General features: G+C 35.2%; 3 protein-coding genes and 1 pseudogene across 8 annotated transcripts; 2 read left to right on the top strand and 2 right to left on the bottom strand.

Annotated features, from left to right (window-relative positions):
* Window positions 1-3,902: 3,902 nt before the first annotated feature.
* Window positions 3,903-11,419, bottom strand: LOC18040093 (CRM-domain containing factor CFM2, chloroplastic). Of its 5 annotated transcripts, XM_024182349.1 has the most exons (15): window positions 10,130-11,419; window positions 8,879-9,407; window positions 8,672-8,802; window positions 7,805-8,104; window positions 7,552-7,705; window positions 7,084-7,376; window positions 6,804-6,863; window positions 6,637-6,693; window positions 6,471-6,545; window positions 6,200-6,320; window positions 6,066-6,121; window positions 5,701-5,986; window positions 5,425-5,555; window positions 5,083-5,334; window positions 4,648-4,963 (listed from the first exon to the last, which is right to left on the bottom strand). In XM_024182349.1, the coding sequence occupies exons 1-14, from the start codon at window positions 10,859-10,861 to the stop codon at window positions 5,107-5,109; spliced, it is 3,153 nt and encodes a 1,050-aa protein (XP_024038117.1). In that variant the 5' UTR covers window positions 10,862-11,419; the 3' UTR covers window positions 4,648-4,963; window positions 5,083-5,106. The 5 variants fall into 5 exon arrangements, 4 of the variants coding, with proteins under 4 accessions (XP_024038116.1, XP_024038117.1, XP_024038114.1 ...); XM_024182348.1 differs by lacking the exon at window positions 4,648-4,963 and adding an exon at window positions 3,903-4,323 and having other exon boundaries at window positions 6,066-6,320; XM_024182346.1 differs by having other exon boundaries at window positions 6,066-6,320.
* Window positions 11,420-11,600: 181 nt separating this feature from the next.
* Window positions 11,601-13,888, bottom strand: LOC18038516 (protein CREG1). The gene is made up of 6 exons (XM_006430943.2): window positions 13,636-13,888; window positions 13,138-13,173; window positions 12,702-12,903; window positions 12,318-12,396; window positions 12,098-12,215; window positions 11,601-11,893 (listed from the first exon to the last, which is right to left on the bottom strand). The coding sequence occupies exons 1-6, from the start codon at window positions 13,815-13,817 to the stop codon at window positions 11,857-11,859; spliced, it is 654 nt and encodes a 217-aa protein (XP_006431006.1). The 5' UTR covers window positions 13,818-13,888; the 3' UTR covers window positions 11,601-11,856.
* A 3,073-nt stretch (window positions 13,889-16,961) lies between these two features.
* LOC112095425 lies at window positions 16,962-20,201 on the top strand. Of its 2 annotated transcripts, none has more exons than XM_024182351.1 (2): window positions 16,962-18,223; window positions 20,179-20,201. In XM_024182351.1, exon 1 carries the CDS (start codon window positions 17,239-17,241, stop codon window positions 18,220-18,222), a length of 984 nt encoding a protein of 327 aa, XP_024038119.1. In that variant the 5' UTR covers window positions 16,962-17,238; the 3' UTR covers window position 18,223; window positions 20,179-20,201. The 2 variants fall into 2 exon arrangements, with proteins under 2 accessions (XP_024038119.1, XP_024038118.1); XM_024182350.1 differs by lacking the exon at window positions 20,179-20,201 and adding an exon at window positions 18,759-19,205.
* LOC18038515 lies at window positions 20,100-20,888 on the top strand (annotated as a pseudogene).
* Window positions 20,889-24,522: the final 3,634 nt, after the last annotated feature.

The following is a 24,522-nucleotide window of genomic DNA, read 5'->3' as shown; positions in this document are numbered from 1 at the left end:
GGCGTTGAAAGTTGAAAGAAACGAGAGAGAGAGAGATGATGAAAAAATAGAAAATGCATTCTAGGGTTTCTGTGCTCCTCTCTCTCTCTCTCTCTCATCATGTCAGAGGAGAGAAAGAGAGGGAGAGGGATCATTCATTACACCCAACACTAATAAAAAAGGAAGTAAATATAATAATGTATATGTGATGAGAGTGGCATAAAGCTATGCTTTCGAAAGAATGTTGAAATCAAGATAGTACTAATTAATATGATGCACATTATCTCTTACTTTTTACCCAATTTATTTGAATAAGAGATATCGATATAAAAGGGCTATTATTTCAACATTAACAGGAGTCAATGGGATCAAACTAGCTTGCGGTATGATGTTATACATAGTGGTTGCAATTCAGAGTGTCATTCTCTGTTCACGCCTTGTTAAGCTACCGACAGATATTCACATATCCAATTTATTTAACAATTTATCAAGAAATGGTACCTTCATTAATTGTTATTCGATTAAAGCATGTCATTTAAAATCAAATCTGAATATTTCAAATTTCCAATGTCATCAATGTTTTTATCACTTTGAAGCTTTAAGAGTCCAAAGTTGTTTCTTGTTGTGCCGAACTTAGTTGGTCCTTAACGTTTCATACAAGATCTTAGACAAAGATTGATTATCCTTTCCATGCATTCTTTCAGAAAAGCGACAAAATCAACGTAAATCAATAATTCATCAATTCCTGTTTTTTTTTTCAAATCTCTTTTGAACAAAAACCAGACCTTAATTGTGGTCCTCGGACCATCTCTGTCCATAATATTCTCTCTCTCTCTCTCTCTCTCTGGTGCAATTTCATTGACGGGTTTTTCTTTTTATTAATTAATTAATTTTTTTTTATCATCTTGATAAGAATTTTCATGTGAAAAGTCCCCCACTTTTCATATTTTCTCAAATGCGTGCAAAACATAAAAATTGCGATTGCGATTTGCGAACATCCATAAGTAGCTCGCTTGTCATGCAATTTTCAACCTACTGAACGAATGCAAGATTATAGTCAGTTTTAACTCTCTCTTTTTTTTTTTTTCTTTTTTTAAGATGATTATTGTTAGTTGTGCTGTAAAAATAATTAATATAAAGAGAATCAGTTAAATATTTAATAAAAATTATTTTCAAAAGTATTATAAATTTTAAAAGCAATAATCTTACTATTAAATTGTTGTAAAATATAAAAAAAAATTGAAATAGACATAAATTTATTTACACATTCATAAATATAAATAAATATATATATATGATATTATTTTTATTATATATAAAATAATTGATAACTAAATAAATATTATTATTTTATTAATTTTATTTTGCTATTTCATCATTATTAGTGATGATACTAATCACTTTAAATTTCTTAATTTTATTTCCTAATTGAATAAGAAATAATTTTGAATTTTTATGATATATATATAAAAATATATATAAAATTATAATAATTGTAAAATTAATTTTCAAAAATTTTTAAAAAATTACTTTTCCAAACTTTTCAAAATTTGATGTATGATAGAGTGATTTTACAAAAATAATTTCTAAAAAAATTTATCAAATATTAAAATTAACTTTTAGTTAGGAGTAATGCTGCATTATTCTTTTTTTTTTTTTTAAATCACTTTTGAACCTACTAATAAAATCCCAACTTAGCCTTTAATTTCAAGGCCAGCCGACGGCTGCTTGCTTAGAGTCAAAGCATGTGTAATCGAAACACGGCACGTAAGGAAATTTATTTACACATGTGATCATAAGAAATTTCTACTCCATTAGTGGAAAAACAAGATTTTCAAATGTGGAAAACTTTGTACTATATATCTAGAGGACACAATAAATTTGTGTTGATTATATATACGTGGCGGGAGATTTGCAACATTAAATTCATTGCTCAACATAAAAGCAATAATTGATGTACAGGGACATTTTTCTTCATTTGAGCTCTTCTTAACTTAATTTGTATTTGAATTCAATTGGTTCCGTAAGAAGCTATAGAAATTTAATTAGGAAAACGTTGAAGTTGGAACTCTCTTTAATTTGGAAAAGAGTGTACAAGAAGGTTACAAAATGAAGCCACTTATATATTATGGCTTAGACTGGCCGTTCGTGGAATACATTGTTCATGCTTACATGCAGCAGCAGGCTGTCCTTGAGAGATAATCAATCCTGTGAAAGCCATCATCAATTTGTAATCGGCAGCAGCAGTCGATAGAAACATCAATTCAAGAAAGCTTATGTGCTTCTCGATCAATTGATATAGAAACTGAACTCTATAAATTTCATGCAACAAGGGGTCATTAATTTGTAAAGGTGAAAAATTCCTCACAATTAATTAACTTAGCAAACAAAACATTGGGTCAATCTTTATATGATAAACTCTATACTCCGTAGGCTAAAATGCTCGAGAATGGAGAGAAAAAAAAAATTGAAGAAATTAATTATACGAGAAAGAGAAACCCAAGCAAGGAAATCACAAACCTCTTGATCGTCCAACAAATATATATCCATGGCTTTCGAGAAGGCAATAGCTTGCGAGAGTACCCATTTAATGACAAACTAATAAAGAAAAAATAAAACTGAGTGATAATATATATATATATAGTTGCATTTGATGGGGAAGAGCTATGTATTTTCCGAAAATATTCAGTGAAAATAAGCACTGAAATATGTGATTGAAGGTATACAAAGCAACTTCAAGTATATTTGTATATGTTTCTCAAGAAAATCTAATTTGATCCATTAATTTCTCCACACACAAACCACTCAAAATGAAAGTGCAAAATTAAACAACATAAAGTTGTCGATAGAAAATTATCGAACATTCATAAGTTCTCTTCATAAAGAAACAAAAGTTACAGAACATTAAATCTTATTATAACAAGATTCCTTCTTAGCTAAAGCCTAAAAGTAATTAAAACAAGAAGAGTAAACCTTAGACTAATTAAGTCGCAACAAGCTGCTGGTAGATCTAAAATACTTGAACAAGCAAAAACTAAGATTTGCTTGATCTAGCAAATTAAACCTTCATCGGACCAAGATGCTTGATTCCCCAAATGAAAAAGTGACTTTTGAAAGTCTTTCTGAGCTAGCTAGTAAACCCTTCACTCAAAACCAATAACAAAGCTCATACGTACAGACATGTAAAAGGGGTTGAGTCTGGTACATATATATGCGTGTGTACATGTTGGTTGAATTGAATAATGTTTCTGATCTTTTTTGCTCCTTTTTGTTGCTCAAGTGATGATAATGATGAGGACGAGACTTCGGGGTTCGTGGGAACAATGATGGCAATGGAGAAGAAGAAGGCGTGGTAGTGGTAGTGGTAGCGGTGTTGGTGTCGGTGGTGGTGAGAGAAAGAGATGAAGACAACATCATTGCTAGCTGTTGGTAGGGTTTGTGCTTCAAAGAAAGAAAGAAAGAAAGGTTAGGTGATGTGTGATGATTCATTTCAGGGCTTTTTGTGCCCTTATCTGTCTCTTTCATTCTTTTCTGACATCAAGAGAGAATGGAAAGAGAAAGAGTTCAAGTTGAAAGATGAAAGCCCTAGACTAGAGTCTTTTTTTTTTTTTTAATTAGTTTAATAATGTAATTGTATATGTTTGAAAAGAGTGCACGTGCATGCTTTGCTTCACCTGCTACATCTGAGAGCGCGTGCAGAAAATTTTGATTCAGCTCGGTTCGAGGATGCTTAATCATAGAGTTATTTTTCTGTTTTAATTATGATAGATTATGTTAACCTTTTGTTTTTTTTTTTTCTTTTGACATATAGATTATGTAAGTTAACTTAAAATCATTTACCTGATATAAGTAATTGGAAAAGCAGATAAAAAAAAAGGAAAATAATTGATTATTTTAATAGAATTTAAGTAGGTAGTAGCAAAACATTGATGTAAGAGGGTTTTGTAGATTTTTAACTATAAAAATGAATAAATTAATAAAAAAATATTACACTGATTCATGACTTCACGTTGCATTTTTATGATGAATCACATGGTAATTACTTCAAGAATCCCTATCCGCTCATCGCATCATTTCAAGCAAAATTTCTCCCTCATTCAGTGCCGAATCACACGAGGGAATCCGGTCCCACGGTCAATGAGCTTTATTCTCTCTGGTACGAACTACAGTGAATAATAACAATACATGATTGAGAAGCCCCTTCAAGAAACTACGAAATTTAATAGGGGAAATTGTTGGTCACCCACTTTTACCCGGCCTATTTATAGCAAAGCAGCTGTTGTCGGTCAAAGAATTCATCATGGCAAATCCAAGGGCGAGTCATTATTTAACTTTCCTTTGTCCCTAGCTCGGAGTAGATGTCCAACCAAACCAACCAATAAGTTAATCCAAGTGATGTCAAGTGGATGGAGTAAATTATATATGTAAAAACTTAAGTACAAGTTTCTTGATGGAAGTATTTGAAGCCTCTCAATTATGTCTTTTGAATGTATGTATGTACAGACCTTGGATGCTACAAAGGTAGAAGATTTTCGGCTGAAACTAACTGTAAATTCAACATACCCTTATCAGATCTACTGATGATTATGGGCCATTGCAGAAATTCCCAAAATAAGTCGATGTTCTCACATGTACATGTTAGGATTTTCCTTTTTCTTTTTCTTCTTCTTTTTTTTTTTTTTTGGTACAAAAGGAACCTAGCCAGCGCTTAGGTTAAACAAAGACGAGGGAAAGCAGTCCCCAGGATTTTCCTTTTTCTTGTACTTAAAAACATAATCCATAAATTAATGTCACCCGCCCCAGCTTGTTCTTTGATAGAAGCACAACCGAAGAGCAAGCAGAGCAAGTTTCAGAGATTGCACCAAGCCCCTACGATGAACCGTAGTTGTGTGTTTTGAAGAATATGTTAGGCATGGTCACCACACCCTTATGACCATCATGCTGAAAGTTGCCATATGCAATGAATTTGGTATCAGTCATGACCCTGAACCATATATATTCAAAAAACTTTCATGCACAATAAAATTGATCGAAAGATTTTCACTCTAATCAAACAATTAGCAAAATAACTAGTAACCACAATGTAGATGATTGCAGCAATACCTTTGGCACAAGCTCCTATTTTGCCTATGAAGGAGCTTCCTGCTCTTGTTGTCCTTGCAACCCGCATTCAAGTTTGATTGCTGCAAGTAGCTCCCTGGACACAGCTGGCCAAGGACGAACATCTCGGACAATTGATAGTTTGGCTCTCGAATTCTGCCTACCCCTGGGGCTAGATTCATCTTCTGCACCCCAGCCCCTGTACAGAATGACTTTACTAGGCTCTTGAGAGACTAGAACTGCACCAGTCGCTTCCTGCATGAGTAATCATCAACGGGAAATAATTTCGTGTTACTCTTAAGGTCTTTATGGAGGGAAAACAAAGTTGTATTTAGGCATGCAGACCTCCAGCTTTGCAACCACTTCCTGGACGGACGTCCCTTTGGCTCTGCCTTTGACATTCACTATAGCAAGAGGATACTTCTCAAAGTGTGCTTTAATTGCTTTTGCAACTCCAGTGACAATGTTGCTCCTCCCTAGTAAGTTATAGTACCAGACATATTAGAAATGATAAGTTCCCAGGACTACAATCAATTGCCAGGAAACAAATCAGGAAAAGCCAATGCTACAATACAGGCAAGAGGTGTAAACAGGAAGTATGAAAGAGAAAATTGAAATCACCTACTGCAAGCACCGGGCGCTTCTTCATTCTTAGAGCTTGTTTTCGCAAGAGAAGCCTGTCTCTGTTGGAAAGTTGTATGGCTCTGGAATTATTCTCATTCCATACATTCCCTGTCCCAATTGGAGTTGATAATCCTGATCTACCTTTAGCTAATTCAAAACATTGCTCTATTGGCTCATTTTCAGATGATCTACTTTTAGCTGATTCAATTGAGGACTCTCTTGGCTCATTATCAGATGAACACTGCTCCGCATCAACAATAGTATTATATTCCATCACTTCTTGCTGAAGTCCAAAGAGAGGTGAGATCAGAAAACCAAGAATATACACATGAAACAAACAGGGAAGGAGTTCCAGATATTACCATAGAATTATCAGGGCAAGATGGAGTGCCACTAGCCACACCTTCAGCAAAGAAATCCGCAATCATATTTAACTGGGATTCTTTGCTTACAGATTTAAGTGATGACTCGGATTCAATTTCATTAAAGCTAATACCATTATGTGTCAAGGATTCAGTCTGCTTATCCTGTTGAATGGCTGGTGGACCATCTATTGTAGCATCCCCAGTATCATTTGATTCTGTGGAAGTTAAATCAGCTCCACATTCTCCTCTAGCCTTAAAAAATATGCCAAACACAATTTCAGGTATATTTGAAGATTTCCTCATTATAATATGCATCCATGTTCAATAGAAAAAATCAAAATAATTAGAACTAATTTATTATGCACATGCTCACTTTATGAAGTCTAACCACATATGCCCTACCTGTACATTCACTTCATGAGAAGTATCTGATCTCATACATTCGGCTGGTTGCATATCACCAATTTCCTCTTTGACCTACATAATTACAAACACTCTGTGATTCCTCAAGTCATAGATCTACTTCCGCGAAAAGGAACCAAATCATCAAAAATATGATGCTGCCCACCAATGGCAATATGGATTCATCAATTGTTTCCAAACTGTTTGCTTCCTTGTCTTTAACCTGGGTCAAGGCAGCACTGCAATAGTTAACTCAATTTGGTTGTTTAATATAACCATGAACTTGCAAATCCAATTCGAAACAATAAAAAATAAAAAAAATAAAAAGCTCACCAGCTGAAGTTTCAGTTTCTCTATGTTTCTGGTAAGTTCCAGAACATGTAGTTTCAAAGACTGCATCATGAAGTGCAAAAGTGAATAAGTTGAGTAAATATTGTTGAGTTAACCACCTTAAAAAAGGGAAAAAATGCGAAACTAAACAAAAGTTCCCGGAATATGAGAATTGTGGATATTTTCTCTTTATCTGTTTTCTTGCTTTGAATTAGGGTCAAGAAACAAATTGTCCCACAGGGTGTATGAACTTGTGCATGCCCATGCTAGTTTTTCAATTTACCTGGCGACGTTGAGCTTCCAAAGAGCGCTTCATTGCTTCTCTTTTAGTCAAGAGTGTCTTAGGCCTCAAACATGCAGGCCTTTCATAATTCTTACCCCGATACAAAATAATTGCATAACCCTTATTCACCCTCTCAACAGCTACTAAAATACCACCACTTTCTACCTCTAAGGTCCGTGCTTCTTGAAGAGCAGCTTCAATCTTTCTCTGCTTAGATATTATCTTCACAAGTTCCCTATGTTTCCAGTGAAGATGCATGTTTTCAACTGTTCCATCAAATACCCCCCGTCTACCTGAGCACAAAAGAAACATTGGTCATCATTGCCCACTTTTACAGAAGCCATGCCTTTGATATGATATATGTGTGTTAGTCTTCAAAATTCGTTTTATTCCTATATTACAAAGAATGAAAGCTAGTGAACCAGCTCTTTCAGCTTCAAAGATCTCAAGCTAGATGCAATGACTCACCCATTAGTAGGAAAGCCTTCATTCTCAAGCCAACTTTCCTTAGCATATATCTCTCTTCTTCAGTTATACCTTCTTTATCTACTTCATATTGCTCCGGCCTCTCCTCCTCCAGCTCAGCTAAAAGTTTCTCAGCCTCAGCTTTCTTTTCTAATGCCTGTAAAGTTTTAAAATACATATATATAGCCATGTGTAATACAATTAATACTGCCACAACTATTCAAGTGACCCATAGCAACTAATTTTGGAGTCATACCCTAGACAACCTGATGCTGGTCCTTCTAATAGCCACCTCGGCGGACCTTCGTTCTTTTTGTTCAGAATGCATAGTGCTTGTCTGGTCATTGGTACAACCAAATTCATCTTGAGTATTATCACCAGAATTATCATGTCTATTCCCAAGTTCAGGCTCTTCTTTAGAGTCATTTGATGTGCTGAATTCATGCTTTCTGCGTTCTTCTATTGCAGAGGAAGCAGCGGGTGGTAGGAAATCCTTTCCCCTATAAAAGACAATAAATTCCCTATCCCGGGAAAGCAGTGTTCCTCCAGTCAGCCTCTGTAATAAAGTATTTGTGATTAATACTTTCTGTGAAGATATCTTATTATAATTTAATAAAGGAAATCAACAGTTAAGTACTACAATGAGCTAACAAACATGCTTGTTTAAGACATCATGTACTAATAAAAAATTAAACCCAAAGAAGGTAGAAAATTGATGATGCAAGAGTTATCCCAGACCCGAAATTAATCTATAGAAAAGAAATGAATAGGCTTTGATGGTTGTTCTCTGCACAAGTTAAATTGAAGACTAAGATATATCATTGCCACCCAGGTATAATGCAGAAGAATGTGCAAGTTACAACATCTAACACTATCTTTATACTGCAAAGCAAAAATATTGTAATTCCTCGTAACATTCTAACATCACGATTACCTCCTGCCTAATCATACACGTGATAAAAAAAAGCACAATCTTAGCATCCTAGGCTATGATTAAAAGTTCAAAATAAAAGGGGTGGATTTCTACAATAAATCACGATATCTTGACAGGATTTTAACAGCCAGAAATTTTTAACAGTTAAAGGTAAGAAAGGAAAACATAAATTGCCAGATCAACACTAACTTTTAACTCTTGAGCCATCATCTCACTGTTAGTGTTTTGGGCACCTCTCTTAACAGCAATCTTGGCAATCTCACATTTTTCCCAGAGCTTAACAATAGCAGCTGCCAATCCCTGAAGATTTCTATTTCTACCTGTTATGCAGAGGAAAGCAGGTGAAATAGAGGTTAAAAGAATCACAAAATAACGCAGAAACATAATTCAACTCACCCAATGCAAAGTGGCAGGGTAAGGGTCGGCCAAGTCTCCTTAATGTGGTCATTTCATCATTTGTCAATTTCGGCTGCACACCATAGGGAAGAAGACGGAAAGGTCTCCTGTATCCGGGAACTGTGGCAGGCAGTAGATCAGCATCAACAGGCTGTGGGTCATATCCCCACCAATCAGTAAATCGAGGCCCCAGTCCATCCAACAAACGGTCAGCTTCTTCAACAAGTTCTGCTTCGCCAGGAAGCTGATATCTTAGTTTATCTGGAGAACCCACACTGTGTATCAAGGTTTGTTGAACTTTTTTGTTGGTTGGACTTTGTCCGGAAGGTTTTGCACTATCCGCACCAGAAGAGTGAGTCTTTGTTTCATCAAGACCTTCATCATCCACAAGTTGATTAGGTAAATCATCAGAGGAAGCACCATCAGTTGAACTTTCATCAGCCAAGAAGTATGGATACTTATAATCGGCTCCTCTGTACAATATTATTTTACTTCCAGATCTCCAAACAACCAAACCTCCAGTTTTTCTCTGTGTAAGTGTTAGAAATAAAAGTAACATCAGAGTGCAATATTTTGGGAACTTGGAACAACCACATGCCAAACATGATATTTCAATGAGTGCACATATATAAGAGGATTCTATTTCAAGCAACTTAACACAATGTACTTAACAAAAAGCAAATTGAGAATTTGTTCAAAGCACCATAAGAGAATCTGAAACAACATCCAATAAGGTATTTCAGTTGGAATTAAGGACAGACATTGAGGTATACAAGTGCATGGGAAAGATACAGAGTTTAATGCAAAATCATGAGAATATGAAGCAACATCCAATCAGGTATTTCAACTGGAATTAAGGACATATATTGAAATATACAAGTGTGCGGGAAAGATAGAGAGTTTAATGCAAAATCAAATCAGCCAAAGTAATATTGAAAAAAAAAATCAAAATTTGGCAGGAATTAAACATCCTCAATTTGTTTAGGTTAATTCATTGGTTATATGAAACATAAGCATCCTAAAGCAACTTCAAAATTAAAAAAATAATATAATTTCACTAAAAATTTCAACTTCTACTATTACTATAACACATCAGCATTATTTATGACATTTTCCCTCCAGATCATTCCACTTTAGTTACATAATCCAACTATTTCTAGCTCATCAAATTCAAAACCCTTCAAATATTTATAAATCAATTAGTCCAGATTAGGCTATCAAATTATTTTTAAGAAGTTGCAAAGATTATACCTCCAACGAATCATGGGTCCTCTTCATATTTAACCTACACAAATCCTCACACACAATCTTCACGACCTCGGCGTGCCTCCACCTCTCATGTATTCCATTCACAATCCCCTCCGTGATTCCCGCTTTCCCAATTTTCAGCTTCTTCCTCAATCCAATCCCAAGAGTCCTCAGCCTCCTCAACTCTTTTCCTGACAATTTCAACTCAGCCAATGTAGGCACCTCTTTCTCCTTCTCATTCATCTTCGAATTCTTCGCCAACCATTTCTGTCTTCCCACCTCTTTATTCAACTGATTGTACCTAACAATAGCAGCCCCTGTACCCGGCACCGGTACTGGGTTCTCGGGGGTGCTCCAGCTGTCATCAATAGTGTGGCCCACTCGATACTTCGGAATCCTATGGGGAAGGGGGATAAATATCTCCCCCGCGTTATCGGTTGCTCGAGTTTCGGGTTCTGGGTTCAGGGTGTCGTCTTTGCTTGTTGTTTGTTCAACAATGCCTAGACTCCGGAGCTTGTCAGCTATACGTTGAATTGCCGATGTGGTGTCATTTTGAACGCGGGTTTCGGATTGAGTTAGTGGGTTTTGTGTTTTGGAGCAACTGATGACGAAAATGGAGGGCTTTTCAGGGTTTTGCAGGGATAGGGTTTTGTGGAAAGTGAAGAATGGAGATGAAGAATTTGTTAGTGTCTTTGGTAAGAGTATTGGGTTGTGGTAGTAGTGAGAAAGCAACATTTCATGGGTGAGATTAGTGTAGGGGTTGAAGAGGAGAACACTTCGGTGCAGGCTTCAGTTACTTCTTTTGGATGATGATGAACGTTAAAGGCCCTTTATATAGCTATCTTTGTGTCACGTGATTCACACGTGTTGAATTTTGCTTTCACAATTATTTTTCAATATTACCAATATAATCCTACATTACTAGCAGAAACTTGGGAAGATAATGCTGAACATATTTCTTATAAAAAAAAAATCTCTTTAAATCTATTTAGATAGCTCTATTTCAATGCAACTTGAATGTTCAGTCCAGTTCAGAATTGGGTTCGTATAAGCAAGTACATTCAAGAAATGGAGAATGTGAATCATTTTCAAGTCTAATGGGATCATTGGCTTTTAATCAAGCATGAACAGTTGTTTCTTGCCCTGTTTTGTGAATAAATTTTGAAATCAGAACAGCTGAAGTAAGATCAAACATTTGCAAACTGAGTTACGCAAGATATACGGTCTACTGAATACTGGCTATACAGCATTAGTGTGCATGCACAAATCATAATATTCTGGAAACCCAGCAATTCTGCGGCCTTCAAATATATCTTCATTGCATAATTTAAAGTTAATCTGAAGGGCATCCTATTATGAGAACTCTTGTAACTGCATTTCCATCCCTAGAAAAGGTAAATTATCATTCTTGGCCGAATATGAGCATAAATAGCTTTTTCATTTACAAAGAAAAGACTGCATAAACTCCAAACAATTGATGTTTAAGAGCATTTGATTATGTACATAGTCAAGAGTTCGGAGTGAGATACACAATATCAACAATAACAATCCTTTTAATAAGAAACAACAATTTATTTCTCCGACTGTTTCTTGAGCATACGCTGGAGCATATTAAACATATATGACACAACATCAATGTGATATACACAATTGATTTGAATTTATTTACAGATCGTACACGTACATAGTTTGCATTTGCATCCAACATGATCATGTAAGAGGCAGAGACATCAGATGAATTTTGAAAGAATGAAGGCAAATTTGTTCCTGCAGATGAAAGAGACCCCATGTTGTAGAAAACACAATGCATCAGCAAAGAAAATATAATTATCACTTGACAGAAAAAAGGGTAAAATGTATTCGTTTCCAACTGATAATTTGTGGTACAAAAGTCTTGTTTATTTATTTTCACAGGTTTTCTTCCATGTCACCACTAATGCGGACGTGCTATAACTGATTTTTGTTACTCACATTTTCGTGTGTAGGTACTGATCCACCGTGAGAGGTTTACGCCCACCAAACCAATTAATCAAAAATATATCTTCAATCTCCAATTTGAAGATCTGGAAGTTGTGATCCTCAGGCCAGTCTGTCAACGAAGCAAGTAGAGAACAAATAAATATATGGTTACCAAAAGAAGGGATGGACAGCAGGTTCTGTGCTACTAATACAAAAGTTTATATGTAATTACCCATCATCTCAGGGTGCTTTGTGAACAGGGCATGTTCAGCAAATTCTGCTTCTTTAGTACTTACATCAACAAGCACCAACTAAAAAACAACAGGATGAATTAGTCAAAATAAAAAAGGCCTGTAAAAACATGTACATGAAATGAAATAAGAAAATGAATATTATTCCTTTTTTTCTTCTTCAGGCTAAGGCAGATGCCAGTCTAATCTTCCTTTCTCTTATATTGGTGTAATTGGTAAATAAGTAAAAGGGGCAACATAATTGAACTGTACAGACACAGATCAATTTTAAAAATGCAAACTGATCTTACAGAAGACATAAATAACCAACAAATTGTGAGGCCAATATTTAAACAAAAAATGATTCATTTCAGCTTGCAGCGCACCTTTCCAGTGAGTGTAATTTTGGCACAAGCGGGGTTCTCAGGGTCTCTTTCACCACAAGTTCCAAGAGGGTACTCACTAATTGCTAGCGAAGACCTCTTGTCCCTTAATGCATTCCTTGCAGTTGGATCAAGAGTTGTCAAATAGAAGTACGGGACACCACTACCCTCATTAGGCAGTCCATCACTGAATGAAACAACATTCCTGCACGGCAAATAGATAATTTTTTAGAAAGGTTGAAATTGCAAAGAAACAGTTTTCATCCACCAATGAGTTCTCTTATAATAAGCCGCAGCATTCCCATACTTGCCAAGTAAATACAAAATACAAGAGATTAGTATCTTAACTAGTTCTAATGTTAACAGTCAGAATATATACAGATTGGAAAAAAGAATGAATATGATGATTTTTACCGAAAAATTAAGATAAATAAATTACCCGAATGGTGCTCCTCCCAAGTCACTTGAAATCGTACTGCAAATTCAAAACAACAAAGAAAGCTTATCTCAGCTTCTCAACATATTTAATTACAAGCTCTCAGCAATACGATCAACAACAATAGCAACAAAAACGGTCACTACACTTTGATGTTACAATATTCATTACAAAAGATGAAAAATCCAAAGAAACAAACACATTCAGGAACCATTCCCACAAAATTTCTTATATCGACTCTAAATATCAATCCATAAGGTCTACAGTGAGGCCATAAAAACAAGACAATTCAATACAGCTAAGGCTCATCAGATTAATACGGATTCAACAATAGCATAACTCAAATTGAATAATTCAACATAACCTTCTATTGAGATCTCCGCTCAACACTATCAGTGCAGAAGTAACAAATACTGAACTTGCAATAACACTACATAAAAGAATATACTACTAGCATGGGCTAATTGAGGGTATAAATGTTAAAAAGTAAAGAGATTATACTTTAAGACCCCCCAATAATTCTGAGAGACCAACCAACGAGCATAAGCAGCTGCATCATTTGGGTGAGGTTTTTTTGAGATTGTTGATATCAAGCGACCCTCAACAGAATCTTGAGTGCCCACAACAAAAAACAAGACCAAAGACAAAACTTGTAAAAAATGAACCAGGCTTTTGTTATTCATGTTTTTGTTTCTATTTCTTTTACTGATTGCAAGTCAATGAGAAGTTGCAGATGAACGGCAAAGTACTGTCTCTCGAACTCTATTTATAGACAAGCTTGTGGGTATCAATAAGGAGTAATACTGATATCGGGATCCCTAATTTCTTATGTTTCTCAAATAATGAAATAGTTTTTTACATTTATATCAAATGGATCCTCAATGACCGTATTGAAAAGTCATCTTAGAATATAGCGATACATCACCTTGGTATTTAGTAATTTCATAAAGTCATCTAAAATACGTTATAATATTGAGCTTAAATTATGATATGTTATAGTATTATACCATCTAAATAAATATTATTTAATGATATGTGTTATAAAATTATTATAATCATCATGAATAATAAAACAAATTATTTGTTTTAGCATAAACAAATTTTAAGAAAAAATTTTAGTTCTATTTACAAAATTGCCACTATTTCAATTTCATAAAATTACCATTGTAGTTATAAAACTGCTATCCAATATTATTTTAAATTTTTAAAAACATACTGTGACATTATTTTTTCTAAAATTCTTCTTCTCTACTCCATCTTATTTAAGAAATTTCTTTTTCTCTTTCTAACAAAGTTGTGAAGATAAGAAATTTAAGATTGTGAAGTATCGTAATTTTTTTAAATAGTGTCTAATGATACTTGAATTACTTTAAATTTTTTAAATATTTATTTGTATTTGAGATAAATTTTCTAATTTAAAAAAAATAATAATTTAGCCTAGTGTACATAACATTCCTGGTCTCGCCTCTAGTAAAGCGGTTAACCAATACTTTAACATATAAGAATTAATGACATGTTTCATATCATTTGTTATGGGACATACTATGTAGTATCATTGAAATTTAAATAGAGTTCGTTAGTGGCTTATTTGATATAAATAGACAGAGTGTATATTTACTTTAAAATCATAAAGAGTAGAGACCTAGATGTTATTATACCATGTCTATGATTAAATGCTCTACTGCGAAGCAATCGGTTGGTTTCAATTTCACGGCTCCCCCCATGGCTGAAAAGGATAAGACAACGTCGTGTTCAAAGCAGAGGTCTGATTGTCTGCAATCAATAACAGCAGAAGCAGGCTTTCATATGCTATAAACGGTTGTACTTTGAGTCTGAAGTTCTGAGTTTTGGTCTTTTGGACAAAGAGAAGTACGACCTAAGAGAACGAATTTGCTGGTAGGATTGGTACAATGGGTTGCAGCAGAATCTGGATTTGGCGGCACCACATGATGGACTTTGAACTTCTTGTTATCACTTTAGCTTGGTAGTTGGTAGCTTTATAATCTTATCAGATTCACATGGAAAATCCAGCTTCTGGTATAAATCTTTTTTTTTTTTCTGTTAATATAACATTTTTTCCCCCTAAAACCAATAACTTCATTATAATCAAATAACACAAATTGTTATGCGGAAAAATCTTTTAGGCAAACAATAGAATTAGAATTTGAAGGAACTAACTTAGCTAGTACATGAGCCGAATTATTATTACAACGGAAATTATCCATCATCCACCCGTTTTTTCACCGTTTTTAAAAAATACATAAATTTTTTTTTTTTTGGTAGCCCTCCACTTGAAATTAACATTTTTTTCATTGGTCCACTCTCGTTATAACATCGTTAAAATTTACTGACATCATAAGGATAAAATTGTCATTTCACAACGACACAATGGTGGATAAGTGTAAAACAATATAACTTCAAGTGGAGTTCAGTAAAAAAAATTTAAGAATTGTGTATTTTTGAAACAATACAAAAAAATATGGTCGGTGGATAATTTATGTTTTATATTTGAAGGTAAAAAAGTCATTTACACAATATTCCGTTAGTTTTCTTAACGGTCTCCAAACGAAAGTGGACGAGTGAAAAAAAATGTAACTTCAAGTGAATTTCAGTAAAAAAAAAAAATTGTGTATTTTTAAAAAAATAAAAAAAAAAGTGGACGGTGAATAATTTCCCTTATTACAATTACGTGAAACATGACAAATTTAAAAAACATATTATCATTCCATTTGTTGAACAATATCATAAGACATTACAAATATATGAATTTTTTTATCAATTTTATGATAGCGAATTAAAAATTTGGTGGACATATATTTAAAAGAAAATCAACCTTAGAGTAATACGCATGGAAAAGGAAGTGATTTACTGATGTGGATTCTGGTATTATTTTACTTCTGGGTTACCATGATTTTGACCAGAATATAGCTGTACTTTTAGGACTATAATCTATATGTTGACTTTTTATGTTCCGTATGATAATCCTATGAAGGGCTATTAAGAAACTTTATTACAATAAAATTTTATCGTGCCCGATATTAATTTAAGGATTTTGCGTATGTTTCTTTGCGTGCCTTAAAATGGTCAGTTCAACTTCAACATTTCTTTAAGTAGTCAAAATTAATGTGCCTAATTGGCAACTTTTGGTCAACAATTTTGCAATGTAATTCTTTGGTCAATAATACCATGCCAAGTCGAGATTCATGATCTAATCTTATAATTCAGTGGAAACAAAAAACTAAAATATTTGTATCCATCCCTAATAAGATTAGATAAAGGATAAATAATTTGCAAGATGAGATCATATTTCCTTCTAAGAAAAATAAAAAGCCCACAAAGAGAGATAATAACGTTCAAGTCCTAATTTCATGAAATTATTTTTTTTTTACTTTTTTTTTATCAAATGGGTCAATAATCCTAATTGGAATTATTAAATACCTCGCAACGTTGTGCTACATGCCTAGTAAAATTGTAACATGGCAAATTGGCAAAGCGCTGGAGACTTCATTCTCAAAAGTTTATAAATAAATTTAAAAAAATTATTTCAACTTGATTAACTTTTAGGGTATGAAAATAAGTACAATATTAATCCAATTAAAATAAATCAATGAACTAATAAGAAATTATTAACCTGAATAGAAAAATAAAAAAAAAAAGTAAAAATTCTAATCTCATACTAATTAGTTTTTGGATGTTAAAATAGACAAAAATAAGTTCAAAAAATCCTACGGTCCTCGTGTTAGTTGGCAATTTGTTGTAGACTTACATAATCAAATGTAGAAACTTTATCCTCATTTATGAAAATAAAAAGATTTGCGTAGCATGTGCCGTCACCGAGTTACAGTAACAGTAAACAACAATTTTGTCCCTGCGATCAGAATCAAAACAATCGTACAATACCAAGAAAAGTCTTGGAAAAGGGCCAAAAAAAAAAAAAAAAAGAACTTCAATCTTTGACCTTTGGAACATGACGATTTGCAATGTAATCACAAAAAACAACAATACCAAGAACAGAAACATTGTTTCCTCACAACCCATCTCGAAACTAATATCCCCATAATCAAATTTGCCTCCTTTAGCAGAAAAAAAAAAAACCAATAAAAAATGGGCCTCCTCAGTTTCATCACAGCTGGCGGTGGCTTCATTCTGATCGGTATCTGGGAATTAATTTGTTCATCAAAGTCAACGCAAGACCAAATTTCAGACCCATCTTCACCTCTCACAGAAGCATCACCTGCGTCTACAGCCAAAGGAAGCAAAAACAAGTCTTCTTCTTCCTTGAGTTTTGGGTTTGTTTTGGTTCTTTCATTATTGGTTATATTGAACTCTCTAGTTTCTGTGTTCAAGGCGGTTGGTTTGAACGATAAAGTCGGTTCTGTTCTTCAGTTACAAGTTCTTCCTATTGCCTCTCTGTTTTTTCTCTATTCAGTTCTCGGGTTGTTTATGAATGTGAAGAATTCATTCTCTTTGCCAAAAGTGGTTCTTGATTTGATTGCTCTCTTTGGATTTGTGGAGGAATTTTTCCTGTTTTATCTGCAGAAGAAAGATACAAGTGGGATTGAGAATAGATATTTTGATCTTTTGCTTGTGCCGATTTTAATATGTGTGGCTTCGACGGTTCTTGCATTGGAGCCATCGAAATCAAGATCGAATTATGCTACACTTGTTCGTGGCATGGGGTTGATTTTGCAAGGGTTGTGGTTTTTGCAAATGGGTTTGTCTTTTTTCACTGGTTTCATGACTCATGGCTGTGCTTTACATGAAAAGAGTAGAGGGAATTATACTATTAGGTGTAAGGGACATCCAGAATATCACAGGGCAAGAGCTATTGCAACGCTTCAGTTTAATCTCCATCTTGCACTGCTTGTGGTTTTTTCTGTGGGGTTGTACTCAATGGTGGCTAAAGGAAACAGGGTTCGTGGTGACTTTTTGCAGTATAAGCCTCTTGGAGCTGAAATGCTGCCAATCGAGATTGTGAGTAATTTCACTTTGGATTCTGATGAGGATGAGATTAAAGAAGAGGATAATATGGCAAAGCCGAAAGTAGAAGTTAGTATTAATGGCAATGGTTATGGTTCTCATGAATGAGGTAAATTATCAGATCTATTGGTTGTTTAGACTAATGAATTAAGCGTTTTAGTTTAGTTTATTCTTTTATGATGTTGTTAATGTAGAATGAGGAGGTTGATTTTGTGTAATTAAATTGAGATAATGCATTGCCATTTTGTTAATTTGTTTCCATTTGTAAGAGTAAACATTGTGTTGTGATGCCATTTTTATTGAGATTGTGGAATTGGTGCCTTATTAAATCAATCCCTTCAATTTGATTATGATACTAAGCTGTTGATTATTGTGTCATCTGAAAATAATACATCTGAAAATAATACATCATACGTGTCTGAAATGAAACCAAATTCTGAAGGGATTATTTTGTGAAGAGCGGTGCTGCTTATATTATAGTCTGTGTTTGTTTTGAGGATTTTGTTTAAATTTGCTTTTTATTTGATCAAATTTTCCATTAACTGGAAACCAGTGAATCTTTGAGTAAACATCGTAGGAGCAGTCTAGAATTGAATGAGAATGATTTCATGCCACCTGACGACCCCACGGGTTTGTTGTTACAGGCTTTCAACTGGCATGGACATTGATAGCTTGATTGTCAATAAAGGATTGTTGTTGAGCAAGCAGCTTTTCAATTTTTATGCCCTGAAACCTGCTTCTCAGCCATTGTTGTCGTATTTAAATATTTTTCTCTGTTTTCGGTCACTTTCATTTTTTCTATTCAACTACAATTGCCTATATTATTGATCAATCCAGTTGCATGCATTAGGCCATTATTTAAGTAATGGTATCCTCTGAAATTTATAGGAACTCATAGATTATAGAACATTATTTTCATTTGGACAAGAGCGTGGTTGAGACATATGCTTGTTATTTTGCTTGAATACTTGCTCTGGAAATGTTGAGCTGGTAATTGATTTTGTTCTAGGTTGCATTAGATTATTCAAGTGGGGAATGTGAGTTTTGTAACTTTGTTGGGATTTTTGGTTAACTCATGGAAGCAGTATGTGTACCCTATATTTTCTTTTTCATTGGGATTCTTTTTGGTCTTTGCAAACCAATAAATGAAGCAATTTATGCTTAAAGAGCTGCAGTCTGCAGAATATGTGCAATGATGACTGTTTCATATAAATGTCACCGGAGGCAACAAGCCATAAGAAAATGTAAGCAACTTACTTGAACCCTGAATCAAAATTATTTTCTTAAAAACTGAGAACAACAATGGGAAACTTATAAGGTGAGACAACTTAGAAGCCTATTCCTGGATTCGGATAATTTTTCACACTACTGCCATTTATTCCTGGCTCAGACAACTTAGAAGCACCCATCCAAGACCCCAAGAGTATTCATAATATCCTCTATCTTTACCAAACATAACGCATATATCGAGGACAAATGTGACTGAGTGTAAAATATTAGTAGCACAAGCAACGTTGAGTTGGTGAATACTGATAGAAAGGCTGGATATCATCAAATGTGCCACAACGGCCAAATTCCAAAGATCAGCAACGGAGTGAACTGTAGGTGAAACCATGATCATTGCTATATACTTATTCTTCCAAGTAGCTAGCATGGCCGCCATGTTATTCTTTCTTTAAATTTGATTCAGTCTTAGTCTTCGTATCATGTGGAATTTGGGCCCGTTCATCTTTCTATATGTTCTAAGAGGAAGATGTACATGGACAAGAAGTTTCTTTGATATAGAAAACATAGACTTTGAAAAAAAATCCCATTGTGCCTTCTATAATGGGTAATGCAGTCTGTAAAATAATTCTTTCTGCCGTGTATCAAAAGATTAATTGACTCCCATATTTTATCTTTAGTTTCTAACCAGTCTATGAACAGAGACATATCAAAGCATTGCGCTGCACACAACAACAGCTTTCTCTCCTATTTCACCAACAATGGCATCTAAAGCTTTACCTATCTTCTCATTTAGTCTCCTAATTGTCATTCTCCTTTCCGTTCTCTCTCATTACTCAGTTTCAGCAAACGACGACGGCGAAAAAGAATCATCATCCTTTAAGTTCATCGAGCACTTGAAAGTTGTCAAAAAGGTGACAAGGTTAAAGGAATCTACGAGCTCAAAAAGTACATGGGAAAGTTTGGTTACTTGAACTATGACAATTCCAACAATCAAACACATGCTAACGACGATGATTTTGATGAGCTTTTAGAGTCTGCCATCAAAAATTACCAGCTCAATTACCACTTAAAATCCACTGAAGTCTTGGACGCTGGTACAGTGGGGAAAATGAGAACGCACGATGCGGAGTTGCAGATACTGTGAATGGCACAACTCGGATGCGTTCCGGCAAGAAAAGGCAACACCACAATCATCATAATCGTTTTCACACAGTATCTCACTATTCATTTTTTAGAGGAAGCCCTAGGTGGCCAGCTTCCAAGTTCAGTCTCACTTACGCCTTTCTTCCAGGAACCCGAGGCGATGCCATAAATCCCGTTGCTCGAGCATTTCAAACATGGGCTCCAAACACTCAGTTCCAATTCGCAGAATCACAGGACTACAGAAACGCCGATATCAAAATTAGTTTTGAAAGTGGTGATCATGGAGCGGGAGCCCTTTCAACGGCCGTGGTGGAGTCCTGGCTCATGCTTCAATTGTTGCTGGAGTCACAAAGTGTTTGCATGGAGTTGATATTCAAGGAATTAGGGATCTTTATAAATTATAACATTTGAATTTGTTAGGAAATTGATGGGTGAAGTAGATATGCAACTAAAATAAAATTGGAAGAAAAAATAAAGAACAAGCATAATAGAGGACACCAGAAATTACATGGTTCGGCTTTTAACCTACGTCCACGGATGAAAACAGAAAGAAAATATTTTACTAGTGAAAATGAGTTACAAGTATTGTGGTATTTTGTCTCACTACACAAAACCCTAATACACCCAAAACTCTCAAATCACAAATCACTCAAGAATTTGTTAAAACTCTTAAAAATACTCTCACTTTCTCTCTAAAGAAGAAGAAATAAAATGGAAAATTTGTTATGCTCTAAGCCGACGGGGAACTCCCCCTTTTATAGCCAAAATTGGCTATTAAAATAATAATTTTTTTTCTTTTCTTCCACTTTGGTGTGCCAACCACTATTTGCAGCATTTTCTTCATTCTTCTTTCTTTTTTGTCAAAGTTTCTCTTTTTTTTCTTTCCTTGGGTGGCATCTACTTGGACTTCAATTTGGGTGGCCATTTTGAAAAATGTTAATGGTGCCAAACCGCCCATGACTTTGACATTCTCCCACTTGGAGATTAGATTGAGAATCAATCAATCTCCACACCATCCTTTCTGCTTCGTCATAATCATGTTGGCTACGTTTCTGCTAGGCCACAAGAAGATCTAATCCAGAAAAACTTGTCAGTATTGATTGGCTTGGTCAAAACATCTGCTAGGTTCTCATTCGTATGGATTTTCTGTAAATCCACACTTTCGTCTTCCACTACTTCTCGAACGAAATGATACTGAACTCCTATGTGCTTTGTCCTGGAATGAAAGGCTGGATTCCTTGCAATGTGCAAGACACTCTGACTGTCACAAAACACAAAAAATTTCTCTTGTTTGTGCCCAAGCTCCTCCAATAACTTTTGTATCCAAATAGCTTCCTTGCAAGCTTGTGTAGCTGCCATGTACTCTACTTCTGTTGTAAATAAGGCCACAACGGTCTGCGGTTTTGAAACCCAGCTTACAGCTGCTCCCGTAAGTGTAAACACATAGCCAGTATTGGATTTTCTTTTATCAAGATCTCCTGCAAAATCTAAATCCACATAGCCCCTGACAGTAAACTCTGATCCTCCATAACACAATGCAACATCTGAGGTTCCTTTGATGTATCTTAGAATCCTCTTCACATATATCCAATGCTCTCCACCAGGATTCGCCATGTATCGACTGACTATTTCCATTGCTGGTGCAATGTCTGGTCTAGTACATATCATAGCGAACATCAAACTTCCCACTGCTAATGCATACGGTACTCGAGACATCTCATTCCTCTCCGCTTCATTGCTAGGACACATACTTGAGGATAACTTAAAATTAACATGCAGTGGGGTAGAAATTGGCTTACAATCGTGCATGTTGAAGCGTCGCAAGATTTTCTTCAAGTAGTTCTTCTGAAAAAGCCAAATCTTCCTATTATTTTTGTCTCTATGAATTTGCATCCCTAGAATCTTGTTTGCTGGTCCCAAGTCCTTCATTTCAAACTCCCTAGCCAACTGTGCCTTCATTTCTTGGATTCGATCTTTGTTGGAGCCTGCTACTAACATGTCATCCACATACAACAACAAAATAATGAAATCATTATCTTCAAACCTTTTGTAATATGCATAATGGTCTGAACTGGGTCTGTTATATCCAAGGCTCATGATAAAGGAATCAAATCTCTTATACCAACACCTCGGCGTCTGTTTGAAACCGTATAGAGATTTGTTCAACCTGCAAACCAAGTTTTCCTTTCCTGTTTCTGCAAAACCTTCTGGTTGGAGCATATATATTTTTTCTTCAAGTTCTCCATAAAGAAATGCAGTTTTCACATCTAACTGTTCAAGATGTAAATCAAATGTAGCACACATCACCAATACTACTCTGACTGTTGTAAGTCGAACCACCGGAGAAAATATCTCGTTGAAGTCAATACCTTCTTTCTGAGCATATCCTTTCACCACCAATCTTACACGATACCGTTCCACTTGGTCATTGCCATCACGTTTAATCTTGTAGACCCATTTGTTTTCAATGGCTTTTCTTCCGTGTGGTAGTGGTACAAGTTCTCATGTCTTGTTCTTGTATAGAGCTTCAATTTCTTCTTGCATTGCTGTCATCCACAAAGCAACATCTGAGCTGTTTAAAGCTTCATGGAAAGTTGATGGCTCTTCATCCTCAGTTAGAAAACAGTAAGCAACATTGATCTCTGTGACATACTCTGAGTGCCACGTTGGCGGTCGTCTCTCACGAGTTGACCGATGAACTTCTGGAGCCTCAGACTCGACTGGTTCTTGTTCTTCGTGCACTGGTGCTGCTTTAGAAGAATCTGAATCTTCTAGATTATTTTCCACATATACTGGTACAGTCTCTGACTTTTCTTTTACACTGCCATCATCATAATCTCTCCTTTGCAGTTGATCTTCTATAAAGATAACATCTCTGCTGATGACGATCTTGTGGGCAGTGGGGTCCCACAGACAATACCCCTTTACTCTATCAACATATCCCAAGAAGATACATCTTCTAGATTTTGCATCCAGCTTTGTTCTTTCTTGGGCATTGTACATCACGTACATAGGATATCCAAATGCATGTAGGTAGGAATAATCAGCTGTCTTTCCAGTCCACATCTCCATCGTTATTTTCAGCCCAATAGCTGTAGATGACGATCGATTTACTATATAACATGCAGTTTTGGCTGCTTCTGCCCAGAATGAATTTGGTAGACCAGCAGTCCTCAACATAGCTCTTATCCGTTCTGTAAGAGTTCTATTCATCCGCTCTGCCACTCCATTTTGTTGAGGAGTGTATGCCACCGTGAACTGCCTCTGAATACCTTCTTGCTTTCTTACAGAAAGCAAGAAACTCGCCGTCTGTATACTCTCCACCATTATCTGTCCTCAATCACTTGATCTTTTTACCAGATTCAAGTTCCACCCGCGCTTTGTATTCTTTAAACACTGAAAATACATCTGTATTTTTCTTAATTGGATACACCCAACATCTTCTGGAATAATCATCAATGAAAGTCACCATGTACTTTGCACCTCCCATGAATATATCTGGTGATTCTCAAACATCAGAATGAATCAAGTTTAGAATGCATTTACTTTTAGCAATAGATCTACTGAATTTTAATATATGCTGCTTACTTATAACACAATGCTCGCAAAATGGTAAACTTACCGATTTGAGCCCCGGAAGCAATTTTCGCTCAGAGAGAATCTTCAAACCTTGTTCTGACATGTGGCCAAGTTTGAAATGCAACATCATCGTTGACTCTTCTCCATTTGATGCGACACACACATCAGCCTCCTGTAGTGTTTCTCCTTTAAGCATTAATAGATTAGCACCGATCTTTTCTGCCTTCATCAATACATGCGCTCATTTAACAATCTTCATAATTTCATTCTCCACATGAGTTTTGTACCCATGACTATCCATTTGTCCCAAAGACAATAGATTTTTCTTCAGGTCGTTGACATGTCGTACCTCCTCAATTGTGCGAATTGTACCATCAAACATTTTTATTTTGATAGTACCAATACTAGCGATCTCTAATGCATTATCATTACCCATATATACATATCCTCCTTAGATAG

Source organism: Citrus clementina, unplaced genomic scaffold (genome assembly GCF_000493195.1).
Source record: "Citrus clementina cultivar Clemenules unplaced genomic scaffold, Citrus_clementina_v1.0 scaffold_6, whole genome shotgun sequence".
Classification (NCBI taxonomy): domain Eukaryota; kingdom Viridiplantae; phylum Streptophyta; class Magnoliopsida; order Sapindales; family Rutaceae; genus Citrus; species Citrus x clementina.
The sequence above is the reverse complement of the archived record's forward strand: the minus strand, read 5'-3'. Positions and strand labels throughout refer to the sequence as shown.